The 26,742-nt window shown below is 27.1% G+C and overlaps 1 protein-coding gene and 1 long non-coding RNA gene across 7 annotated transcripts; one reads left to right on the forward strand and one right to left on the reverse strand.

The window, feature by feature from the left end:
• The first annotated feature begins 1,268 nt into the window (after positions 1-1,268).
• LOC105198403 (scavenger receptor class B member 1) lies at positions 1,269-26,742 on the forward strand. Of its 6 annotated transcripts, XM_039457946.1 has the most exons (13): positions 1,269-1,415; positions 5,591-5,681; positions 10,854-10,960; positions 11,986-12,079; positions 16,306-16,397; positions 16,765-16,925; positions 17,727-17,871; positions 18,559-18,759; positions 22,551-22,711; positions 24,046-24,329; positions 24,758-24,876; positions 25,645-25,770; positions 26,407-26,742. In XM_039457946.1, the coding sequence occupies exons 4-13, from the start codon at positions 12,046-12,048 to the stop codon at positions 26,686-26,688; spliced, it is 1,605 nt and encodes a 534-aa protein (XP_039313880.1). In that variant the 5' UTR covers positions 1,269-1,415; positions 5,591-5,681; positions 10,854-10,960; positions 11,986-12,045; the 3' UTR covers positions 26,689-26,742. The 6 variants fall into 6 exon arrangements, with proteins under 6 accessions (XP_039313880.1, XP_039313882.1, XP_039313881.1 ...); XM_039457948.1 differs by lacking the exon at positions 10,854-10,960; XM_039457947.1 differs by lacking the exon at positions 5,591-5,681.
• Positions 22,519-23,699, reverse strand: LOC120359666. The gene is made up of 2 exons (XR_005576436.1): positions 23,496-23,699; positions 22,519-23,406 (listed from the first exon to the last, which is right to left on the reverse strand). It is a non-coding gene; the product is annotated as an uncharacterized LOC120359666 (long non-coding RNA).

The raw sequence follows: 26,742 nt of genomic DNA on the forward strand, positions 1-26,742 counted from the left end.
TCTTGATGTGTGCTAGTGGTTCTGTTATTATCTATATTTTTTTTACTTTATCAATATGTTTGACCGTTTGCGAATGCTTTATTAAATCAGTTTTATTGTATCTGATGGTCTTATTACATAATTAACAAATGACTTTATTCTCTGTTAAATGAGGAGCTAACCAATCTTTAAAATTATCTTTATCAAGCTATGATTGTTGAAACTTTCTAATTTTAATTTTTTTTTAATTGCTTCTTTTGATTCCATATTGCAATATAAAAAATTTTATACTTACCTCTAACGTTACCTATATCCATCACGACTTTAGCGCCTACAATATTTCACATAGCAACGCCACTGTTTCCGCGCAAACATTCTACGTCACTTGTAAAGATTGAAGCAAACATCTTTTAAATATTGAAGAGACGTCGTTTCTCAAAAAGAAGATTAATGAATTTCCGTCTATTAGCCGTTCATATTTCTTTGATGTCTCTTCTATTGTGTTCACTTCACATATATAAATAAGTTTAATTTTGTATTTTATTTTTTTGTAAACAAAAGTATTTATTACTAACTTTGTATATTTTTTAACGAAAGCTTGCTTTCAGAGGAAGTTAATTAAGTATTCATTGCAAATAGACAAGTTTACACAATTACGAGAGTGGATATTAATAAGATATTGGAGTGTGAAAATTTATCCTATTCTCGCGCAATATTGCAGTATTATAAAGAAGTACTTCAAGCGGATATTGAGTCAAATTATGTTACAAAATAGAAAAAGTAGTTGGCCAGTACTACTTCAATGCGAGTAATGCACCCGCAACTCAACCGTAACTCATTATAGAGCAACGGTTCTTGCGGAGTAGCTGGTTGAAGTAGCAATTTTGTCTTGACTCTTAATCCACCGAAACGAACGCCGCGACTTGCGGGATCATTCTTCACGCCATACAAACGCTAAGTATACTTAAGAGATAATTGATACAATATATGGTATAATACATTCAAGTGCGGTTGCAAAATTCGAGTGCGGTAGCCGAAAGCCGTGGGCGTAGCTATCTTAGAAGCGAGAATAGAAAAATACAAATAAAAATATTATACCTCTATAAATAAAAGAGATGATAATAAAATGTTCAATAATACAAGGCATGCCTAGAGGTGAAGAAAACAGGTTCCTTTTTTCATTCAAAGTAAAAAACTGAATAGAAAACTTTAAATCAAGGCGGAAACATTGCCTAATGAGTTCAGCCTTGTCACGCAATGTACGCGGGGAATATAGTTTATTTTCATATGCCTTCTAAGATTTTATAAAGAAGATTGATAAAAGATTGTCGCGAATGAACATTCTCGCAGCAACCGAGCTGAGTTAAAGTGCTTTGAGTCTCGTTTCGACTACAGTGAAAATTTATATTCGACTGCATTAATTGAAAATTTATAAAGTAAGTAATATTTTTGCTTAAAATTTTTCTCTTTCTGTTTTATAATAATAATGCATTATTAAAAAGAATATTTATTCCAAAATTCGATTTAATCTTATTTTAATTAACAATATGAAATTTTTGTATGAAATCAAAAACTAAATTCTAAAATTATAGTAATGAAAAAATAGCCCAAAGAAATAATATATATCCTAGTAAAAAACTAAGTATTATTGTATTTTTTTTATTCACAATTTCTAGTTCTTTCTATAATTTTTATCTTTTGAATATGTATTAGAAAAATAATAAATTTTATATCTAATTTAATTTAATTTAATTTAATAGTTTTAAAGTCTCGGGGAAAAAACCCGTATTTTTTTAATTTTTCCGAGGATTTTTTCGATTTTTTTTCTCAAAGATAGAAAAATTCATTGGAAAAATTTAAAAAATGTTGTAATATGAAGGTACCTCATCAGTATTAAAGTTATCCGTGTTACATTATAATTTTTTAACTCTAGCTCGTCACATTTATTTTTAAGTCCAAAAATTGCCTTACTTTGATCCATGAGACAGCTCGATTTTTCGTCTTGTCAATTTCATTTTAATTAATATTTTAAAGCTTGTATTGTAAAAATGAAAAAATATAATCTAAATACCAAGTACGAGGGAAACAAAGAGCAAATCACAAAAATTAATAAAAACAGAATTAATGTATTTTGTAAATAAAATAAAACGTATGCTTCTTGATAATTGTTAATATTCAAAATTTTTTACAAAATAATTAACATAAATATTAACTTAAATTGGTCTTTAAACTAGTTGTTAGGATTACATTTGTCTTTATAACAATTTGTTTAATAATTAATAATTATTAAACCTAGGATGATTTAATATTTCAAATATAAACATAAAAATAGCTCAATATTAATTCCAGCGTTTATACGTGTTTTATTTTAATGACTTATTATACTTCAAAATAGAGTAGCACATCATTTACATAGCAAAATAACCATTTTTTGCAAAAAAAAGCAATTTTTCAAAGAATACTGAACTTGTTCTAGTTTTTTTTCTAGTGATTTGATAAAAGCGGTTTTTTTAATACTATAAATTTAATTTAATTTAAAATATTTAAATAAAATGAATGTTTAAATGTTAATTTAAAGTAGTTTAGTTTAAATATTAACATTTGTCAATCTCATGAAATTAACATAAGATGTTAGTTAAGATCAGAAGGTAGAAGAAATTTGTTTTTTTGAACATATACAACTTCACAAGATTTTATAGAGAAAATAATAATCTTTAATATCACTTATGTATGTTACGTGTTAGATAGATATTTATCAGAAAATTGATACGCATGAATCTGTAATATTTATTTTCCTATCTATCATAAAAGTGCAGAAATTTGAAGCTGCTTAAGATTAGAAAAAAATGAAAGAGAAATTTGCAGGAAGAATAAGAAAATTTTAATTATACCTTCCGCTTTGATATATTCACCGCAAAATCTACTAAACACCGGTTGTTTCGACATAAGTACTATTGCATCATATGAGTGTACTGCATTTCTGGTAGTAATCGAGTTCGACGGTAATAATTAGTGATACTCCGTTTGCTGTTTTATTGATTTGTGGTTTATGCAATTGTGCTTACTGCTTAGCTGACTATATATTATTTTTGTTGTGAGTAATAAATTTCTTTTTTCTCATTTACATAAAACCGTAGTTAATGACCGATTAACTGCGGTTTTATGTAAATTTTCACGCTTTGTCAAAAAGACTATTATTATATATTTTAATTTAAAAATCGAAGAACAGCTACTGGTTGCTCAAAAATAATATGCGAGAAATTTTTTTATCGCCATTTTTTTACCGCATGAGCAATTGACTAGGAAAGATAATCAATATTGGGAAATATAGTAATCTTATCATTAATATATGTAACACTATAAGTGTTATATGTAACACTATAAGTATATGCAATGAAACAGTTTAATTATTTTAATCAGTCTAATTATGTGGTTTTAAATTTATTTTTGAAAACTTTTAGATAAATTGTTTAAAAATTTTTTACGAGTTTATGCTACATTTTATTAATACTGCAACAACATCCAGCAATTTCTGACACGTTATTTTTTAACAACAGTTTTTTTATCAATTTGAAATTAATTTTCTACTATTACAAAATTATTTCGAAACGTATATAATTAGTAAGATTTTAATTTTTAATCAATTTCTAAAATAAATGTTGATGTGGATGATTTAAGGAAACTATTTAATTTTCACTTTAACTTTTACATTTCTCGAATAATTTTTCGTTAAAATTTTGAAAAAGTCGTCATTTAACAATCTTAGAAAAAGATTGCAACATAACAAATGTATTTTAGTAGGTACGGTATTTGAAAACCGTGATCGCTTTTTTTTATGATTCTATTACATCTTTTAGTACATAATGGGATCAAGAAAGATACGCCTCCGTCATTATAAATCTGGTAGCATACTTAATATAACCAATAATATCAGAAAGTATTTAATTATTGAATAATTTATTAAATTTTTTGCGGTTACATCGTTTATTTGCTGCAATAACATTATTAAAAAATTGTTATTTCTTAGTTATTTGCAAAAAAAAGAGAATGAGAATTCAATATCTGCGTTTAAAAATTTACAACTAATACTGAAAATCTGTAGTATATATAACGTGAACTATAATTTATTGGCAGTATATATCGAAACACAACCCGAATAAAGAGTTAATGATACTTTCATTCCTTCATAATTAGTAGGTCAAATCGTAAAAATTCTAAAATAACGTTGGTGCAACCGGGCCCAAGTCATATAAGATGTAATTATATCATGTTTGAAATATTAATAATTTCTTTTATTTTTGAACATTTTTTTAACTTTACTCTCAAAAGAAGAGCGAGAACCATTAATTTACAAATTGGAATGGAGATTTTGTTATCTTTTGAGTGATTCTTTGAGCAATACTGGTTTAAGTTCAAGGATAGTTTTGATAATTGTTGACTTTAATGGTTTTTTTCACTTAAAAATTAATTTAAGACCTATCGCACACAAAATACGTCATTACGTTACGCATGGCAAATTGAGACGCAATAACCAATTAATTTACATTTTTTCGTAAAAGTGAAGGCTACCGCATCACTTTTCGTTACAGGTTTAGATCTATAACCTTGAGCACACTGAAGAAATTAAACATTAGGAATAACAATTAAAATTTTAGATTTAGTTTTCTCATTAAATGTAATGTAGAATAGATATTAATAAGATACAAGCAGGACTGGATAATAATTAATTAAAAAATCAAAAATTAAATGATAAAGTTATAAAGTTAATAACTTAATTAAATTTAAATAATTTAATTTTTAATTGTAACTAGTTATTTTAAAAACACATAAACTTTAATTTATTAACTTTCTTCTTAAGTTAAAAATTTATCTATGTACACGATAAAATTATAAACGAAGAAATATAATTTCCACATAAAAAAAAAATATTTTTTACTTCATATAAACTTAATTTACAAATAAAATATTAAATTTGTTTGATGATCCAAATTGTAATTATTTTGAATAATCTAATTTTTACTTTAACATAAATAACATTTTTCCAAATTAACTTTTAATTTAATTTAAATTAATTTACTCTCAATGTTACTTTAAATTATTTAATTTTTGTTTATGTAACTTTTAACGTAACTAAATTAATTTTACAAGCTATTAAATTAAATTAAATTGAATTAAAAAATTAAAAAAATATATTAACTTATCCAATCCTGGATATAAGACATAAATGTGTTGTACAAAACAAAATTTATTATTTATCTAGTGTTTATTGATGAAACTGATTCTAAAATTTTAATTTTTACTTCTAATTTCTAATATTCCTCTATTGCCCATAGTAAAAGAGCGGCGATAAGAATGCAAAGAATGATGGTTAGCCAGTACAATACCAACTAAAAGTTATCAAAATTCAAAATTTTATACTTTTTGGGGGATTACATTATCAGAAATATAAAAGCATACATTATATAAGAAATTTAACTATTTTAGAAAAGGAGAAAATTAAATTTTATAAATTTGTGTTTTATCAAAGATTACTGCTAATGATTAGGTTTAATTTATGTGTTCGACGACAACGATTACCTATCAGTACATACAAGCAAACATTGCTATACAGGCGATTACTCCAGCCGGAGGCTGTACTAGACCGAAGAGGAGGGTCGTCTGGGTTACTCCCAAGAGAAACGGCGGTATAAAAAGGACTGCGTGTAAGTCTCGTACGCATTAACATACGATTGAGAAAGAAGGAGACTGTGACTCGCTGGGGGAGCATAAAATCCGCGAGTTCGGCACATTTTCCCGTTCTCCAAAATTTTTTTCCCTTTAGTCTCCAAGTAACTGGCGTCTCGACAAGTGCATTTTCTTATTTGACTCTCGTCGCATTTGTTCGTCAAGTTTCCTTTTGCGAACTCACGGGAATAATTGTGAAAAGTGATCTCTGAATTTCGACGCACGTGAACGCGACGTCTTGTCGCGCAGACGTTCGCCGGAGTTTGCTTTGACGCATCCCTTGCAACGGAGAACAGGTGAATTATATTATTATTGTGTAAAAATATTATAAGTATAATAGAATAAATAGGCATTGTATTAACCAAAAATTGACAACAATTTTCAACAAATATTTATAATACATATGCTCTCTTTTCCTTTTTTATTTTTAATTTATTTTAATCTTAATTAAAAAAAAATTAATTAAAATAAAAAAAATTTATATATATATATATATATATATTTTTTTTTTTTTTATTATGAACGCAAAGATTTATATGTATATTTCAAGTATATATATATATAAGACGTGTTTTTCTCGTGAAGATAATCGTTCACTGATTATTAACCTTCTGATCCTGTCGCTAGAATACATAAAATTTTTTATGGTGACGATTCTTATACATGATTATGTAAATATAAAATACATTTTCTTACCAGTTGCATTAAACGATAATTTGTTACAATTTCTGGTAACATTGTTAGAAGTCAGAATGACGCATCCAAGCTGTTCATATACAAGGTTAAAATCATTACCCGTGCTATATTAATTATTTGGAACAATCGTTGTTATTATTACATTAAAAGAGATTATATTAAATTAAAAAAAATAGATATATATTTTATTCGAATCGACACTTTCAACCTTACCAATGGAGATTACCAACTTATGCAATTACTATAATCAATCTCGCTAAACCAGATATTATCACATCTTGTTTGACATATATTTTCTTAACTTGTGTACTCTCTTTGAAAGGATAAAGATGTTTTCAATCTTACTCTTATCGAAATGAAATACAGATACTACGTCGTTCAATTACCTTCATCTGTAATAGTCATAGCGATGGTCATGAAAATAGAATCATCTATATTGATGCATTTATATTAGTGTTACAGTGAAAATTCGGCAACCATTCGATATTCTACTATTCGGCAATGTTTTTAAAAAACAAAATAATAATAATTTTAAAAGTAAAAGTAGAAGATAGAAAGGTGAAAAAAATAGAATTATTCGGCACTTAACGAATACTGAATATTCATGAGCCAAATAGCTGAATATTTGACATGGATAAAAATATATAAATATGGAAGAATATCGAAAAAAATGAATCGAGAAGAAAAGAATGTTGAAAAAAAAGAATTATATCAAATAACTGAAAATATTTGATGCATCTCACCGAATATTCGATTGCAACTCTAATTTATATTAATGTATTATTTTTTTAATTTTAATATAAATAAAAAATAAAAGTTTGTTTCAAGTTTCTTACATTTGAAATAAATAATATAAATAAAATTAATTTATTACAAATTTAAAGTTTAGTATTTTTAGTGTTTGTTTTCTTTTCTCAGTGACTCTATTTTTATGACTACTACTGTATAAGTCTGACATGTTTTTCTTTTTAATGCGTATATATAATAATATAATTCTCAAGTACGCTCGTTGTATCATTCTGTAAGTCATATACAAATCGCACACAGCAGAGTTGTGCTGCATATTTTAAAATAACATCTACACGGGCTTTTTACAAGTTGTTAACGATGTTTATATGAACCTCATGACAATACAAAACATGACAATACATGTAAAATGTGTAAACTATTGTAAATTAGATAAATAGAAAGAAAAATATAAAAAAGTAATTAAATATCAAAATTATTGATATATCTGATTTTAATGTATTAGTAGTAAAAATATATAATATTAAATATATAACATTGAAAATTAAAAAGTTAAAGAAAATAGTATATCAAATTTTCATTTTTTATATTATATATCAGGTTCAAATAAAAGTATCAATTTATGTTATATGTAATTTTATATCTTTATGTATTTATTAGAGATGTTATATATTTAATTATGGTTATTTGTTTTTGCTATTTCTAACAAAATATAAAATCTTTTATGATTCTATAGTTTACATAAGTGTCATTTTATACATAATTTACGTAGTCAACATAGTTTACATTATTTACACGTAAACGCACAATCTATATTGATGCATTTATATTAATGTTACAGTGAAAATTCGGCAACCATTCGATATTCTACTATTCGGCAATGTTTTTAAAAAACAAAATAATAATAATTTTAAAAGTAAAAGTAAAAAATAGAAAGGTGAAAAAAATAGAATTATTCGGCACTTAACGAATACCGAATATTCATGAGCTAAATAGCTGAATATTTAACATGGATAAAAATATATAAATATGGAAGAATATACAAAATACAGTTGTTGATGTAGATGTTTAGATATTCACTCGATAATTCAATGTAAAAGTAAATTTTAGAAAAAATAGCATCGTTCATTCTTCGTGATTCAAGTTGTCAAGCTCATTTATATATAATAATTGTAAGAGAATGTATAAGACTGCTTCTCTTTCTATTGTTATAAAAAAAAAAAATAGCAACGACATTTTGCGTTAAAAAATAATACAATGGAATAATAATAAATACTCAATAGATGCCATAGGTTATCAAAATTATGGCATGATAACTGTGACATAGAGAATTAAGTGAAATAACTCATAAGTAATTAATTATTTTTTACTTAGTATCTTATCATGAAGATTAATTTTTTTTTTTTTTAAGTAGAAATATGAATGATTTCAAAGAAAAATTTTGAACTGCGCGATTAATTATGTTGCATAAAATATGATACTAAAATTTTATTTATTACATTCATTTGTATAATATTAATAATTACGGTTCATTAACTTTTAAATATAATACATATAATAGATATAAATATGTATTATAAATATGTAATATGTATTTATATTTATATTATAAATTTACATTATACTTATAATACATATTGTATATATTTACAATACCTATATTACATAAATTATAATTACCATATTGACATATAACTATGACATTGCTACTAATAATATGTAACTCAGGACTCTCGAAAATTTAAACAACAAACAATTGAGAATGAGGCCAAAAGAAATCAGTACGTGTGTAAATGCGCAAGTCATTGATCTTTGTGTGTTATGAATTTATCTTTTGATAAAAAACTGATCTTAAATTCGTCGTTAAAAATTTGTCATTAAGAATTCGTCATAAAAATTCCTCTTACAATTGTTTAAAATTCACGATTTTACCTTATCACAATAGGAAATAAACAGCGCACAGAGAACAATAATAGTAAACAACAATAAAATACAAATATTGATTTAACATTTTTTTATAAAGAGAGAAGTGATATATGTTAAATTAAATTAATTAAATTATCTAAATATTTTAATATATTAAGTTAAAAAAGCGATATAAGATAAAAAGTTATTAACAATATATTCTTTGTAATTCTGTGGAGAACATCTCAATATGAATAGGCATTATCTGCATTCGATAACTTTGAACAATTGTATTGAATTAAAATTTTCAATAGACCGATTATAATAGCATGCGTTTTGATAATTAAAAGAATTGTTTATCTTTTTTATTAATTAAAAGCATCATTTATAAATATTTATATATAAATTTACTATAATACTATATTTTGTACAGATGCATTTAAACAAGTAGGCGTGATTAAATGATCGATACGAAATAATTGTATCCGCGAAAAATGATTTGCTTGATAGCAAATTGTTAGCTTAAATATAATTAAGATAGTATAGAATGGTCCAAATCGTTTTGACACGCGCGTAACAAAAAACGATTACGTTGTGAAAATGATATATACTTGTACATTGAACAATAATTGAGTGCTTATATGTTGAACAATAATTGATGATTAGATCACCGCCTTTTGCGTGTTTCTGCTCTTAGCAATTAGCAATGCACAATAAACAGTACAATTAGTCATATAATCGATTGTCTAAGAAAAACTAATATAAGTGCTGGAAATTATACATCTATAGATTAAAACTGATAAATGAGATTTTAATAATTAAAAAAAGGATACAGAAAATTTTGTTCGGTATAATGCAAGGGACGAATTCATTGACAAAATTAGGTTGATACTTAACAAAAAGCCATTTGATCGGTGAAACACATGGGAATAGATTGTTGTAATCACAAACCAGATAAGGTAAATTAATGATTCCGCGAATGACTTTGTTTCCGAAGTACAATATAATCTATAAGTGTGCGTTATGAATGACGTTTGTTGATGTCTTAATTTAATAGATGATAAGTTTCACAATATATAATAATGAATGGCTATGATAGAGAAGGAAAATAACACGTACGTTATGATAGTAATCCGATTAAATAAATTGTGTTGTATGCGTATTACAGTAACAATCATTCTTCTATCTTGTTAAGGCACATAATCTGCGCTTTGTTTGATTATCTGAAATAATTGAATTTTTATTGTCATTACGATATTGAGAAAAAAATATACTTTTGCGTGTTTCTGCTCTTAGCAAAAGAGAAAAAACCAAGCAATGCGTTTACACAGTCGTATACAAATACATGGTTTATTAAAATTAAGGAAATTTGTTTTTAAGAAAGATTAAAAAATTGTCCTTAATTTTAATAAACCATGTATTTGTATACGACTGTAAACGCATTTTTTATTTTTAGTATATTTTTTTCTCAGTGTATTAATTTGTCATATTATTTTACGTTAATATTTTAAATTAAGAAATAAACTGCAAATACACACACACACACATTGCATTTTCATGTGCATATTTTAAAAATTGTTTCTAAAATAAAATTTGTGCGATAAATATTTCCATTAAATTAAATAACTTATATGATAAATCGGGCGATGCCAAATTGGATAATTATAAGAATGTAAATTACTCTTCTATGCGATAATAAAAAACAAGAAAGTGCAGATGTAAATTTTTATAGAAATGATATTATTATACTTATACTTTTCCGTAATAATCTAACATCTCTGTCTCATGAATCATTACGCTAGGCAGAGAAAATATCGGAGAAAAGTGTCCATGGTGTCTACTGAGAAGGGAATAACTGTGACCGTCATGCAAATACGAGTAAGGTGCTAATAGCTTCGGTAAACTCGCGGTGAGTGGCGTTAAATTTACTTGCACCGCAAATAAACGGTCATATACGTTCACGCATGCAATCGCAATAAGCCAAATTGGATTATTATTCGAAATTTGATTAAAAGCCATTTATGAAATCAGTTCAGTATGATTATATACATAATCAAACTAAATTGTTAATAAATGATAAAAGATTATTGATAGAAGAGAGTCTTTGGCTGATATTTATAATCGATTGTTATATTTAAGATCGTCTCAAGTACCGTCTTCAGATGTCAACCAATCACAAAGCTGTATTAGCATCTTAAGACGTTACGTCAAGACAGTCTTAAAATAAGATTTGATTATGAATACTAGTTTTTAGACAAGAGAAAAAAATTGAAATATTAATAATGTATAAGCAAATGTCACTTGTTTTCTTCATTCGTTGGTTGTAAAAAATTCGATTGTTTACAAAATATTTATTTGTGTTAAATATGTAAGTCTTTTTTTTTAAATTAATAATTAGTTTATTTACCAAGAATTACATTTTATTTCGCTAAATGTAAAGATTTATTTTAGTGAAATAAATTTATCTCACAAATAAATTTTTAAGATTTTTTGAGTGTTCTAATTCTTCTAAAAAAATTGATGCAACAAAATATTAAATTACGAATAAAACAAGTCTAGAACAACTAGAAAATTAAGTCTCTTTGCACAAAAACATCTATTAAGTTATATCAAATTAACGTCAACGTAACGATTAACATAACGGAACCATTTTCTTTGTGCGTTAACATAAGTTTACTGTTACGTATAAATTTAAGTTTAAAATCAGTACATTAGCTGTAGCGTTATGGAGAGTCTTGTGTATCCTCGTTTCTTTTACAAGATTACTGACCTTAAATAGGAAAAGAAGTACAGGGATTTGAAGATAGTATCGCGCACAAATAGACATATATTTAATCAATCTAACAGTCACCTTGTATGTAACTTATATTGTTGGCCTCCATATATCTTATTTCCGATTTATCTAATAATCGGATGATTCCGCATTTATTTCAGGATTCCTTAATCAAGGTGACGAAGAGAAAAACTTAAAGCAAGAAGAATCGGGTCGCAACCATGAAATCCGCGATCGCGCTGCAACAATTCAAAAGTGAGTAATGTCTAATTTGCAATGCGAGTACGCACAAGCCCAATCACTTAGTGATAACATCGATAATTATCATTGTTTGTAAAAAAATTTAGAATATTTAATCGCTGTATATGAATGTATATGTTGTATAATTTGTATAAATTTATAGCAATAATGCTCATAATGTATGCAAATAATATCTGAAAAATTTAAGTTACGTTATTTGAGATGATTGCAAAATATTTAAATAAATATTAAATTTGTTATACTGCTATGGAAATAGGGATAATGAAAGAAAACTTATTTTACATAAATATTAAATCTTCATACAATAAATTTCACTCTTTTTTTATGTCTTTGCACTATTCAATTCTTTATAATTTTTGAGGGTAAAATTATATTCAGTTTCAGTTATTTTTTAATTATTAAAAAAAGTTAAATAATTTAATTATAACAATGTTAAATTTGACTCACATTTATTACTTACTAGGTACATACGTTAATAAATACGGACGCTACTTACTTTGAAATTAAACAATTTAACCAGAAATAAATTGTTTAAACAAAATTGTTCTTTTAACTACGTATTTTATGTTAAAATAATAAATTTGGCACATAATAGAAGTTAAAAATAACAAAACGTTATTTAACTCAAGTAACTAGTTTAAATTTGATCCTTTAATATTTAACAATGTATTAGTCATGTTAATATTTCTTCTTCTGCATTTACAATTTCGGGAGTTAAAATTATACGAATCTTTGCAATGAGGTTGTTATTTGGCGATTAAGATTATTTGGGCAAATTAAAAATTTCCAATAAAAACATGAAGGACCTTGATTGATCTTTCTTTTTACTTGGTATTGCACAATTCAAGTCAAGGTAAGCTACTGTCTATCGGTCATTATTTCAAGGTGCAATATGTATACTATATTAAATTAATTACATTATGTTAAAGAGACTTGGAAAATGTAGACTAAAAACTTTACGAGAAAATAAAACATTTGTTTATTACTAGAAAAAAAGTAAGAAGAAGATTAAATATATCATATCGCGTTTTATTAAATATAGCTGCTCTTTTAACTGTTTATACGTATTTATTTATATACCATTATAGTTTCTGAATTTTCAAGAAGATTGCATTTATAAATAGGCAAGAAATTTTATTGTGATTATTAATATGTATATATAACAATGAAAAAAGTTGTGCAAACAACTTTTTCTTTATCAAAGTCATCTTCAAGGTTTATTCCAAAATTGTTGTTTTCAATGGCCCACATTCTCATTTTACTTTTATTGATCAAACCGGGCGAGAATGTTGGCCAATACATTACACGTCATTGAATCCATCTCTCCCAATTACTTCATTAAACTTATTATGTCATTTATTTAAAGCGACATTATTATGAATAATTTATAACTTTTTTTTATGGGGCTATATATATAGAATATATTTAACTCTTATTTGAAGAATAAAATGCCTTTTTCTGCATTGAGAAAAAACTTTCTAAATAAAAAAAATACGTTTTTTTAAAATCGTATGTTTTGACGCAAATATTTATTTTGTTTAAATATAAATATTTTGTAATACTTTTAAGTAAATAAACATATTACTTTAAATATATAATTTTGTATTTTTATATTTTTTAAATTTAATTAATAATTTTACAAATATGCTAATAATGTTATTAAACGTAATTAAATTGTTTTTCTTTATATTAAAAAATCTGATCTTAAAAATAAAAATAGTCTAACAATAAATATTTTCTAAAACTATAAAAAAATACTTGATAAAAAAAATGTCTTTATTTTATTTATATAAATATTTCAACTAAGGAATTTTTAACTTGACTCCATGTAAATAAGAACTATTCATCGTTTAAACAATTTTTTTGAGTTAAGTAAAATTTTTTTGTTTTAAGATATCTATTCTTTCAGTGTATTGCAATTGATTGATTTGAAAAATTAACCAATGAACTTTCTTTTAAAAATTTAAAAAATATTTCTTTTTCCTTGAGTTCTGAATTCCCATTTAAAATTTGCATTTAAAAGTGAGTCTCTTAATTTATCTATTTTATTTATCAAAGCAACGGTTAATGCTGAAAATGTGTAAAAGGCCGGAAACGGTAATTCGGTATTTCAAACTTTAAGTGCATTCTATAGATTTGTAAATTAGACACGTGCTTTTAAATATAATTCTCGGAAAGATAAGAATAAGAGGATATTTGCAGTGCGCCGTACTTGTACATACTATCTTGCGGGTAGAGAATTGTTAACAATGTCCTTTAGTTGATGAATACAATATGATTTGAAATTCATCTGGTATAATTAAGCATTGAATATATCTTATTGGTTATAAGCATGACAATGAATCTAAGTTTTCCCAGTTAATCTAAATAATAATAAAAGACGATAAACGATGACGAATATATATTTTGTGACTGATAACTAAGCCACAATAATATTCATAGTAAAAGCTAGAATTATTACCCATGTAGCTAAATCATTTTATAACTTATAAAAACATTTATAAAATTTACTTCTGAATTTATTAATTTTTAATTAATTAATTAATTTTTTTTCTCTTCCAAAATTGCAGAACTTTAAAATTACAGTGCAGATAAAAATAAATAAAAGTATATACATGAGTAGACTAATAAAAAAATACAAAGAAAAGTGCAAAATTTTATTTTAAAAATAGCAGTGCTTTAACAACACCTTTTGTTATAAGTAGTCAATTGGTCTACATAGACTGCTAACTTAAATTGTCGATGAATAAATAGTTACTGTATGATAAATTATTTTACTCCTAATTTTTTTATAAATCTAAATTTAACTAGTAAACTACTAATAAATTTAAATTTAACTTTTAAATTTACATAAATTAAGTTTTATTGACAAAAAGTTTAACAATTGACATTTTTATAATATTTCAAATCACGTGGATTTATTTTATCTGAAAGAAAAGTATTAATTTATTATACATTGTGAAATATAAAAGTCTTGTTAACTTTATTTTAAGGATTATAATGTAGAGAAACATAGATGACATGCATTTAACAAATCTTTATATTTTATTGTCATTTTTCTTCTCGATTCTCGAGAGTAATTCCGGGAATTTAGTCAAAGAATTTAACGGTTTAGGACATTAAATACTATTTACAAGTCGGCGGCCTTAAACACATGAAAAAAAAATGGTTGCGTGTGATCACTGATGGGAGTCATGCGTACACACACAACGATACGCGGAATGAGCCGAATTCCGCTCAAATAATCAATCCGCCTTGCTTCACACGAGATTGGGCGAAGTCGAAGGTGAATGGTAGGCAAATACGGACGCTGAAAGACATTGCTTTTTTACACGTACTAAAAGCGTGAAGTGGTAAACAGAGATTTGCCAGAGATGTTCAATATTTTTTCATGACTCCTCGCATATACGTATATCAGTTTGTACTGAAACCAGTTGTAATGTGGATATTTTAAGTGTTTACTTCAAAATTATTGGAAGGACCCATAGTCATAGTCCAATAATGATTAATCGTTGAATTGTTTTTGTGCAAAGGCAAAAGCTATTTCAGATTTCGCACATTTCAGATGTTTTTATTTGTGCTATACGTTTCATTCGTCGGTAATTAAAAAAAAAAGTGATCACGATTTACGGTTTGCTTATAATATATTTATAATTTAATTGAAATGACGAGGACGCATGTCGGTGTAAATTTATACATTATTGTAATTATTGTAAATCGTTTCGAGTACATCGAGCTGTCATGTAAATAAATGTAACAAGATGCTCGGAATCCTTCTACTGGTTGATTTTCTAATAGAACAAAAGCGATTATAGATAATTCATGATCATGTATTTAATACAATAGGCGTACTATGTGTGAAGAGTTATAAATCATCAAAGATACACTAGTTTGCCTGACGTTTAATCAAATATATATAGAATCAATAATGATATGTGAAAAGTTTTTCATCAAAATGGATTTATCACTCTCTAAAAATACGTAGTTGTAAGAACAAGATATCATTAAATAATATTAATATAACACTAAATATGAGTTATTTAAACGTTTTATTCCGCAATCAAAATGACTTAGAAAAAAAAGAACTTTGATATATATTTAAAAACTAATTCTCGAAAATCGATATGTAAAATTAAATAGATATTTTTATTATACGAAATAATGCGTCGCATGCAACGTAGTAAGTCTTAATCAATTAAAGAAAACAATTTTTTTTGTAGAATGCATCATCTTATTTATAGTAGGCATCGGATGTAGCACCTTGATGTATATGATTTACGTCTTCGATCCCACTACTATGATAGTGGAATATGTAAGTATATGGGAGAATCTATAAGTAACAAAAAGTGTAGGAGCTGTAGGAACGAATTTAAAAGGAGCGAGTAAAAAAATCTCTGCAATAACAGGAAAAATTTTCCAATGTTTTATTTTGTCAGATTGAATAAAAAAAATTCTGTCTTTAAAGCGAAACGCCGCATCACTTGATTTAGAAAATAAAAGTAGCTTTTACTAAATTATTAGATATTAATTTTGAATTGTATATATATATATATATATATAAAATTCAAAATTATATATATATATACATCACATATATATATATATATATACACACACACATACACATATATATTTCAACAAATAAAATATATTGAATGTATTATAAATTATTTTTACAGAATTTACAAATGGTACCAAACACGCTTCTCTTTTCAATATGGAGGCAACCGCCTCTTAAAATGTATCTAAAAGTATATGTATTTAACATTACGAATCCAATAGAATTTTTAAACGGCGAAGAGAACATCAAATTTGAAGAAATCGGGCCATATGTATATCAGTAAGTTTTATATTTTCTTACTTTTATTGTTATAAGACAGAAAAAAGTTGCCAACACTGGCACCCTATTTTATTTTTAGATTGTATTTCTTAAACAAAAGTTAAAAATAAATTTTTAAAAACAATTAGAAAGTGTCTCCTATCAGATAATAAAGCAGTTTTTATATACTATTACTATTTTGCATTTTGTAATAATGTTTTTGCAACATAAAAAGAGCGTTTAATAAATTGGCAAAACTGGCATCCTAAAACAGTAATAGCAGAATTTGAAAATGACCCTGTAGGGAAGAAGTTAACTGTAAAATAAATTGTTAAGAACCAAGTAACAAAAGACATTTTTATATATAAAAAAAGTTGATAAACCTAAAAGACTAGAATCGAACCCTTCCACTTTACATATTTCATGAAATTTTGTAGCTTTTTATTAATGGATATTGCGTTCAACGCTATTTTTTTTTTACTTTAAGATATTTAAAAAGTATGAAAAAAATTCACGAAACATCGTAGTTGAAAATTTCGCAACTATTCTTACAGACAAGTAGTCCACTTTACGTTGCACAACGTTGTTTCTAATCGCATTACGAGAAAAATATTTATGTGTTTATGTATTTTATTTTTATTTATGAGTAGGCCAGTATTGACGCGTGTTAAGAATGAAATTTTTATTATTCATTCATGAGGGCGTACTACAAATAAAATTTTTTATTTGTACTACGCAATAGTACAAATAAAAGTTCCTTATATGTAAATAATTTCTTCTAGCACAATAAACATATGTTACGAATATTTTATCCATTTTCAGAGAAATTCTTGTTCACGAGAACATTACGTTTAACGATAACAACACTATGTCCTATATTCCTAGAAGAACAATAGTTTATATTCCCGAAATGTCAATCGGTGATCCTGCGGAGACTGTAATCAATGTCGTAAATATTCCGTATTTGGTAATAAACTTTATTATTTTATAACATCAATTTTAGAGATTATTTTGATAATAAAACTACTCAATAAATTTCCAAATTTTGAATGAAACATATATTATAAAAATAGAAATAATGAATATATCAAAATATATAAAAGTATCAATGTTTTGAAATTATCAAAATATATAGATTTAAATTTATATTTGATAACTTCAAATTTATTGATATTTTTATGTAATATTTTTAGTAATAATTGATTATATTTTTGTGATTAAATCAATGATTTAAATTCTTTAATTAATAATAATAAAAATCAAAGTATCTAATAAATTTTCGTGATCAAGATTGAAATAATATCCATTTGGCTTTTCTATCTTACAATTAGACATACTATCAATTTCTATTTAGACGTGATTTACTTTAAGTTAATAAATTATTCATTGAATTTGTCAAATAACTCTTTCTGAAACACAAAGCACGCATAATTTTTCCATTAATCATTGTCGATATTGTTTTTGAGAAATTTATTAATTGCTATTATTGTTAAGACTTCGTTCTTTGTAACAAGAAGAGCGTATTCTCGAATCATAAAGCAATAAGTTGTTTTTTTTTCAGAGAAACAATTTTTTTAGAAATATTCTCTTCTTTAATAATATTATTTTCATAGAATAATTTCACGAGATAAATTTGAAGCAAAAATATTCGCAGGGTGTGACATCCGCTCTGAGTGATGCCGGATTTATGGTAAACTATCCTATAGCACAATTGGCTAATTTTCTGAAGACGAAACCGATTCTCAACATCACGGTGTACGATTATTTATGGGGCTTTGAGGATCCGTTGGTAAAGTTGGCCAGTGGAATCGTACCGAATTTTATCAACTTCCAAAAATTTGGTCTCTTGGACAGGGTGAGTAAATCATTTCTTAGATCTCAAACAATGCATTGAAATGCGGAGCGTTACAAAAACTTATTTTGCAACCATCGAAAAGATGATGCAGACGCATCTGTTAGTTAAAGTACATAATTGCTTAATGACTCATCTCCAAAATTATTGCTTTGGTTCATCATAAGTGTATTGCAGTGGAAAAAAAAGATAGATGACACGTCTAATAAAAATATTCCCCATTCTGTCAAGATAAGTAAATTCGCAAACAAAAGTATCAATTCTTTCTTTGCTATTTAATATGTACGTGTGAGACAATAATATTTGCAGATAAATTTAGTACGTTCCCAAGTATTTCTTATAGCATAAATAAATCATAGAAAGTTATTACTCAAGCCTTATTTATTATTAACAGCAAGAAATGACTGTTCAATACTTTTTTATATTTACTTGCAATTAAATTTATTTTGCGGCAATAATTGTCGTTTATCACGTTATTAAAGTTCTACAGTCATCAATTATTAGCATTTCCCAAGCGTTAGCAAGCCAAGAAATTTAAAAGAGAATGCGCTTCGGCGTGTGGCAAAAAAAAACTTAACCAATGGCGAAAAAGTTGCTTTACGGTTATCACTTAACCAGTTATGGTGCATTGGTCAATCAATGAATTTATTGCGGCCTAGTTCTTATCGATAGAGTTAATCATTATAAGTGCATAAAAATGTGGCGCACTTTGACAGAACTGGATGTAGAAGTTACTAGTTTTTTGCCGGTGCGTTTATTTTTGCGCTCGAGCGTATGAGCTTACAGTGCAGGTGGAAAAGTATCGAAATATATCAAAACAGTAACAGTATGCAGGGTGAGGTCCAAAGGAAAGGGGAAAGGGTGCATTTTAACTAATCACACAAATGGTGTACGTTTATTCGCGATTACTAAATCGTGGACAAACTGGTTAGAATCCAGATGCATTTCTGTCGAGCATGCTTAATGCGCGTGTTTGTGCAAAATGTGTCGGCAATCATTTGTCATTATATTTGACCTTTGGTTAAAAAAATGCATAAATATTTAACATTATTATAATGATTCATTATTATTATGCGTGCCACGGAATAAGGCGACTAATAAAAAAAAAGGCTAATCAATGAAGAATCTCAATCACTGACGTCAACGATTAATTATCAACAGATAGCCAATAATCACGCTGCATACTATTGAAGATTGATGTAAGTAAAAAACCACTCGGGTTTTCGTACGAAAAGAAACCGGTCCCGTCAGTGCACAATTTGAACTTTGTTCGTATGTCATCGTCATATTTTAGAAATGTTTTGTTTCCCACTGTCTGGACCTGACAGAAAATGAGGGGTGAAATTTTTTAAAGGAACGATCGAAAATTTCCGACTAATAAGAAAATAAACTTCTACGTATCTTGAAATCCGCATCGTGCGAGTGAATTCATTCAAGCGCACGCATTCTACGTATATGCGCGATTAGCTGCTATCAACATTGGCTCTCCCTCTTTCCTTCGTTTTCTGCTGTTTTGCTGTATAAATATATATTAGCTCACACACTCAATATGACCATTTTTATAAAATTAGCAATTTCAGAAATAGCTGAAAAATATTTAGAGAATGTCGCCAGATACCAACATGTCACTTCATTTTTCAAGTATATTTCTTAAACACAAACTGAAAATAAAACTTTGAAAACATAAATACAAATTAGAAAATATCTTCTATCAAATGATATAATATTTTCTATAATATCTTTTTGAATTTTGCAATAAGATAATTAAAAATTTTGTAAGATAATTAAAAATGAGCGTCTAAGAATCTCAAAGCCGATATAATATTCAGTAATACACATCTTTCTCTTCTTTTTCTTTCACAAGAGTCATCTGTATAAAATACTTATAAATTAATTTATATAAAAATTCTTAGAAACCTTTCACTTCGATGTAAAACATTTCTTATTTATATTCGGTTTATATAAATACGTTATTTTTATTTATTCGAGATCCTTTCTTTTATTATGAAGGACTTCAATTATTTTTCTTTCGTTTTTTTTTTTTGTATTGTATAATACATTTTGTAAGTTAATTGTATCCGACTATTCTCAATCGATTTATTTTTCCGATCGTGTAAATTTTATTCTCGCTTTTGACGAATTCATTCTTAACAATATTTTATTAGTATAAAAAAATCATGGATAATAAGTTTTTATTTCTTTAATCTAAGTAAACCATGTTTGTATTAGTATTAATCAAATATAATGTTTTAGTTTCCGAGAAATAAGACTTTAAGAAACTTATGTCGGTGACTTTTCTCATTTCTAATGTTTAATTCATTTTTCGAATTAAAAATTAATTATACAATATCACTTTGCTCTGAAATTTAGGAACATCACTCAAAATTTATTTTAATTTAATTTCTGGAAAAAAAGTTTTATTTACTTTTATTATTTTAATTTTTTTAACGTTACCCAAATTTGGCAATTTTATAATGTATTTTATCATGTTTTCTTTTTAATGATATGTTATAAAGATTACAGAAAATAATATATAATTTTGACTTGTTTCCTTATTTCTGTCATATTTCCTTTATAGATTATATATAACGAGTAGTATTATTTGATATTCTGTGTATGTCAACCCTGATCATGATTATGCAGCAGTGCGTGCAAAAGCAAATGGAACAGTGTCGCGAACCTGTGTGTCTTATTAAATTGCCGTCGTTTTTCGCAATTGCGAGCCGTTGATCCTTTCACTATTTACACACGCTCGTTTCAGGGTTCATGAGGTTAGTGTTAATTGCTTTAAATACTATGGTCCCAAGGGATATGTATAATTTCCGCACGTATCTTTCTCTTGTCGCATAAATAATTCAGGTAGCGCGTTCCATATTTAACAAGACTGTTTCTTATTTATGAGGGCATAAAATTTTGCATACGCGGAGCATTGAAAACGGAATTTATCAAAGAATTTGGGTAACGTTATTATGGAAATTTACAAGAGATTGCGCATTGCAAAATACACATATAATAATAATATGAGTTAAAAATTGTAGAAAGGATTTTAAATCTTTCTTAGACTCTAATAAAAAAGCTGCATATTTTGATAATAAATAATTAAAAACTCAATATAATGATTCTATCATTTTGAAACTTTATTTATTTTTTTATCTCAATCCTTTAATTACTGCATTTTAATATACTGTAAGTTAATAATTACTTTTAGCGAATCCCTCATTTGTATATGTATATACGTGTGTCTTATATTTCAATTTTGGAAGGAATTTTGCAAATATTTCAATATGACAGGAAATTATTTTATATATATATATATATATATTATTATATATATATATATATATATAATTTTTAACAAAGTTATTTTCATACGCAATTTTAGCAATTGTTAAGTTACTTTTAATATTATATTAATCTACGGGCAGATAATTACTTCATTAGTATGGGAAAGAATGTTCATAAAAAATGTCAATTGGTAATCGCTGAAAAGTTATGTTGTCATCTTACTTTTAATCGCGCAACCTATTGCGTCACTGGTTATAAATTTAATTGACGAGACCTAATGATCCTTGTCAGTTTAAAAAAAAATCAATGCATATTTTATCTTTGGTACAGATTATAAATAAATGTATTTACTTAATATAAAAAAAATTTCTTTCAGTGCATATCATATTATTTACAAAAGGAATATTTCTTAAGAAATAATCTCTACTGATAAAAAAAAAAAAAATTATGAGACAAATTGTAGTACAAATTCACTTATTTACGAAAACTTATGTTTGTGTTACTGATAGATGTACGACGATGGGGAAAATATTGTGACGGTAAATCTTCAAAAGAAGGATGACATGTTAGAAGAGGAAGGGCGATATCTCAGTATCGATAAGTACAACGGTAGCCCTGGAATGGCGCACTGGGGATACATTGATACAGAAGGCAACGAAACGCGAGAAGAGTAAATACGTAGTTTTATTAATTATACTACGAAAAAGTACGGATTTTTCCGTTTAAGTTGACAAACGACAAACTTCACTCGAACGTTCCTTGAGTTGAAGTAAAATTTTCTGTCGTGCTATACTTGTCATACACTTGAATACGTGTCAAGTGCTATACTTGAATCATACACGATAAAACACAAGTTAAAATAAAAAAGCAACATTTTTTTATTCTGCCAAAAGGTGCTAAGAGACATTTTAAGACTATCATAAATATCTTTGGAGGCTTTTATTAAAAATTAAACAACGCGTAAAATTAAAACGTCTATGTAAACGTAAGCTATTAACGGAAACGCAAATAACACCGCGGAAGCTAAATATTGTTCCGCAGAGTATTAACCCTTTCGCTACGGCAGTGTCGTCCGCCGAGCGACGTAGCTCAAAGTAATCTATAATTTTTGAGGATCTGCGTATTTTCTTTCTCAGTCCCGAATTTCTTGAGGAAAATTCATGAATCTTTGGTATGAAATTTTTGGATGTCCATGTTATGTTGTACTTGGTGTCCGTGGCATTATCTTCAATTACGTCTGTTTCCGATTCTGATGTGCTGCATATATTTCTTCGTCGTCTTTTACACAGGTGGAAATTATTTTCATTTTCTGAATCGGATACCTCATTTTCAAACATAATACTTTTTTTACGTTTTATATACATTCTGAAAGGGCCGAAACTATTTTTGTAAATACATTTTCAAACAAAACCCTAACCTAAAAATTCTAATTTTTAACAGATTAAGAATTATACCTTAAGCCGATATATTCCTAATTCCTGTAAAAACCGTACATGAAATATCGCTTTACTGTCGAATAGATTCGATAGATTATTTGGCATAAAACAGTAAACGATTGTTTTGATGTTTGTATACACATCATTTGGATGCCGCATATATGCGGCGCTCGTACCCACAGGTCGTCGCGTGGATGCCGCATATATGCGGCGCTCGGCGCGAAAGGGTTAAAATGGCTAAAGGGTTAAAAATGCCGATATGTCCGCGATAGACGCTACCGTGTATTTACGCGACGTCAGAGAATTCGTGCAATTCTCTCTTCGATAAATTCTAATGAACAAATATTGAGAATATGAAGAATTAAGAAACGATTTGAAAATACTGAATGAAACTTGCCAATATAATTCTATTTTAATATTTTTATTTTGTATTCGTATTTGAGTCATATTAACATTAAGATTTGTACATTGATCAGCATTCGATTAAAACGTAAAAGAGTGTTATTTAATATTTCTATTATTTCTAATAGTATAATGGCTCAATCTAAATAGTATTTTTTGATTTCAGGAATACAATTTGTAATAGGCTACGAGGTGCCACGGAAGGCGTTATATATCCATCGCACATGGACAAACGTGCTAAGTTTAGGATCTATAGGAAAGCTTTTTGTCGACCGCTACCGGTTACGTTCAGAAAAGAAACTTGGACAGAGAATGGTGTGCCAGGATATATGTACACTCTCGCTGATGATTTCGCCGATCCAGGTGATCAGAACCCGGACAATGAATGCTTTTGCCGTAAGAAGACCTGTTTGAAAAAAGGATTGGTTGATCTAACACCGTGTTACTACAGTATGTATCTTGTACAGTATGTAACTAAGCCAAAAACGGCAAATTTGCATAAAGTTCGTAAATGTATCGCATAATTAAATCCGCATAAATTATACGGATATACAATTTTTCGCAGATATGTGTTTGACAATGTAATTCGCGGCTAAAAAATGTATCAGATGACAAAACATCACTTACAAAGTGAAGAATATAATTGTATCTTTAATCGTGTCTAGTTCCATTGCGCAATTGCTATGAAGACATAAGTTCATGTCTGATTGTGAGCTGACCTTACGTCTGCAGATCATTTACTTTGAAGTCCGCTATAAATTATCACAACTTTGATATTTAATCGTTCAATGTCGACAGCCATGACACAGGCAATCAGAGGCGCTCTAAGAAGACGTATTGTTGAAAAGTTTAATAAATAATTTATTATTTCGATTTAGATATCCCGGCGGCAGAGTCGTTCCCGCATTTTCTCGATGCCGATCCAAGTTTGTTGGAAAATATAGAGGGTCTTAAACCTGATAAAGAGAAGCATGGATCTTACTGCATATTGCAGCAGGTAAATAATGTTCAATGATATATTTGAGATAGCTGCAAAGTGTCATTTGAAAGAATAATTTTGCGTTATTTTTTAAATATATATCGTGAAAATCATTCACTTCAAGAATAAATCATTTCTCTTCAAGAATAAATCATTTCTCTTCAAGAACAACAAAAATTTGCAAAGGTTATTGACATATATGTATGTACTGATAGGAAAACATAGTTGCAATAGATATGCTTACAGTAGATATATTCCACCAGTTACATACTTGTATAATTAGATTAGATAATGCATACTTAAAGAAGATTAGATAAGTCTTACGCATGGATTATTTAATCGTCACAGAATTTCTCAGAATTACTTATAAAGAACACGTTTGAAAGTGGTCCATTATCCATTACCACTTCAATATTATTTAACGTTTATGAAATGATGACATGTTTAAAAATGCAGTGTTACATCGAGTTTCTCTAAAAGGATTAAAATTTTCTAATCTACACGTTATAACATAACGACTTTATATATTATTAAAAATGTTTTTGCAAAATAAATTATTTAACGTGATCAATAGTTTTTTTATTAATTTACAAAATAAAAATTATTTTTTTATAAATAAAATAATTATTATCCAAATGTAATTGTAAATTTATTTTTTTTTAATAAAATAAAATTATTTATGAGCAAAAATAAAAAACTCTAACATTCTTAGATTTTCTAACATTCGTACATAGGTATATAATTCTGAACGCAAATTAATAAAATTTATTTATCACGTTTTTTCAGACAGTCGGTATGCCTGTCGAGTTTCATTCTAGGCTGCAGACAAACCTGATAATGCGTCGTTCACGCTATAATTCTAAACTTACGCCATTCAATGACCTCACGTTACCCTTATTTTGGTTTGAATCGGTGAGTATTCAACAGCTTTGCAACTGACGTACAAAGATTTCCTTCTGTGAAAGCTATGTATGTCGATTACATATCTCTCTCCACTTTCTCTAATCTATTTCTTTTATTGTACCTACAAATAACGACTCACGGAGCAACATTATCATCTATACTTTTTCATGAAAAAATATTATACAACTTCAAATGTATGTACGTGCGGATTGATAATGTAGAAGTTATTAATAATAAGCATAGATTACAATTTTTTTTGTTACATTTTGGTTATCTCCTTTAATTCGATAATATTAAGTGAAACTTCTATTTTTAAAATCTCATTTTTTATTCTTTTTTAAATTCTGTTGATTAATTTCATTAAGTTCATTTAACGCATAAAATTCTATATGCGTTAAAAGAAAACCTGCATTTTTTAAACACATACTTTTTAGCATTTTTCATGTTCATAATTCATGAAAAAAGTTACAGAATTCCAATATCTTGTTTTCAAAATGTATTAGCAATCCGATGTCTATGTCTTGCTCATTCTATATATTTATAAAAATTATATTTTTAGAATAATGCATTCAAATATATTTACGTAGAAACATAAAATGAGGATATTAATACGATTATTATCTAACTGTAATTTTTTTTTTACAGTATATGGTCATGCCGAACTATCTGGTGATTCTATTAAAGTTAGGACTTCGAATACTACCGATCGCACAAGCGGTGTTGATGTATTTGCTTGGTGTAATTGGGCTAACAACTTCAGTATTATCGTTGATATCCATTGCATGGATATTTAATCAGCAACAGCAGCAGCAAAAGCAGGAAATAACCAGAAGTAACGATAATCTCGATTTGAGAGTACCTTTGTGTAATGGTCCGTATTTGACCACCTCCATCAATATTTTACCGCCGATAAAGTGCCGTAAATGAAAGTGAATGTTCTTACTTATAATCGCGTATCAATAAAAATATGAAGAAATATGA

This window comes from Solenopsis invicta, chromosome 15 (assembly GCF_016802725.1).
Source record: "Solenopsis invicta isolate M01_SB chromosome 15, UNIL_Sinv_3.0, whole genome shotgun sequence".
NCBI lineage: Eukaryota > Metazoa > Arthropoda > Insecta > Hymenoptera > Formicidae > Solenopsis > Solenopsis invicta.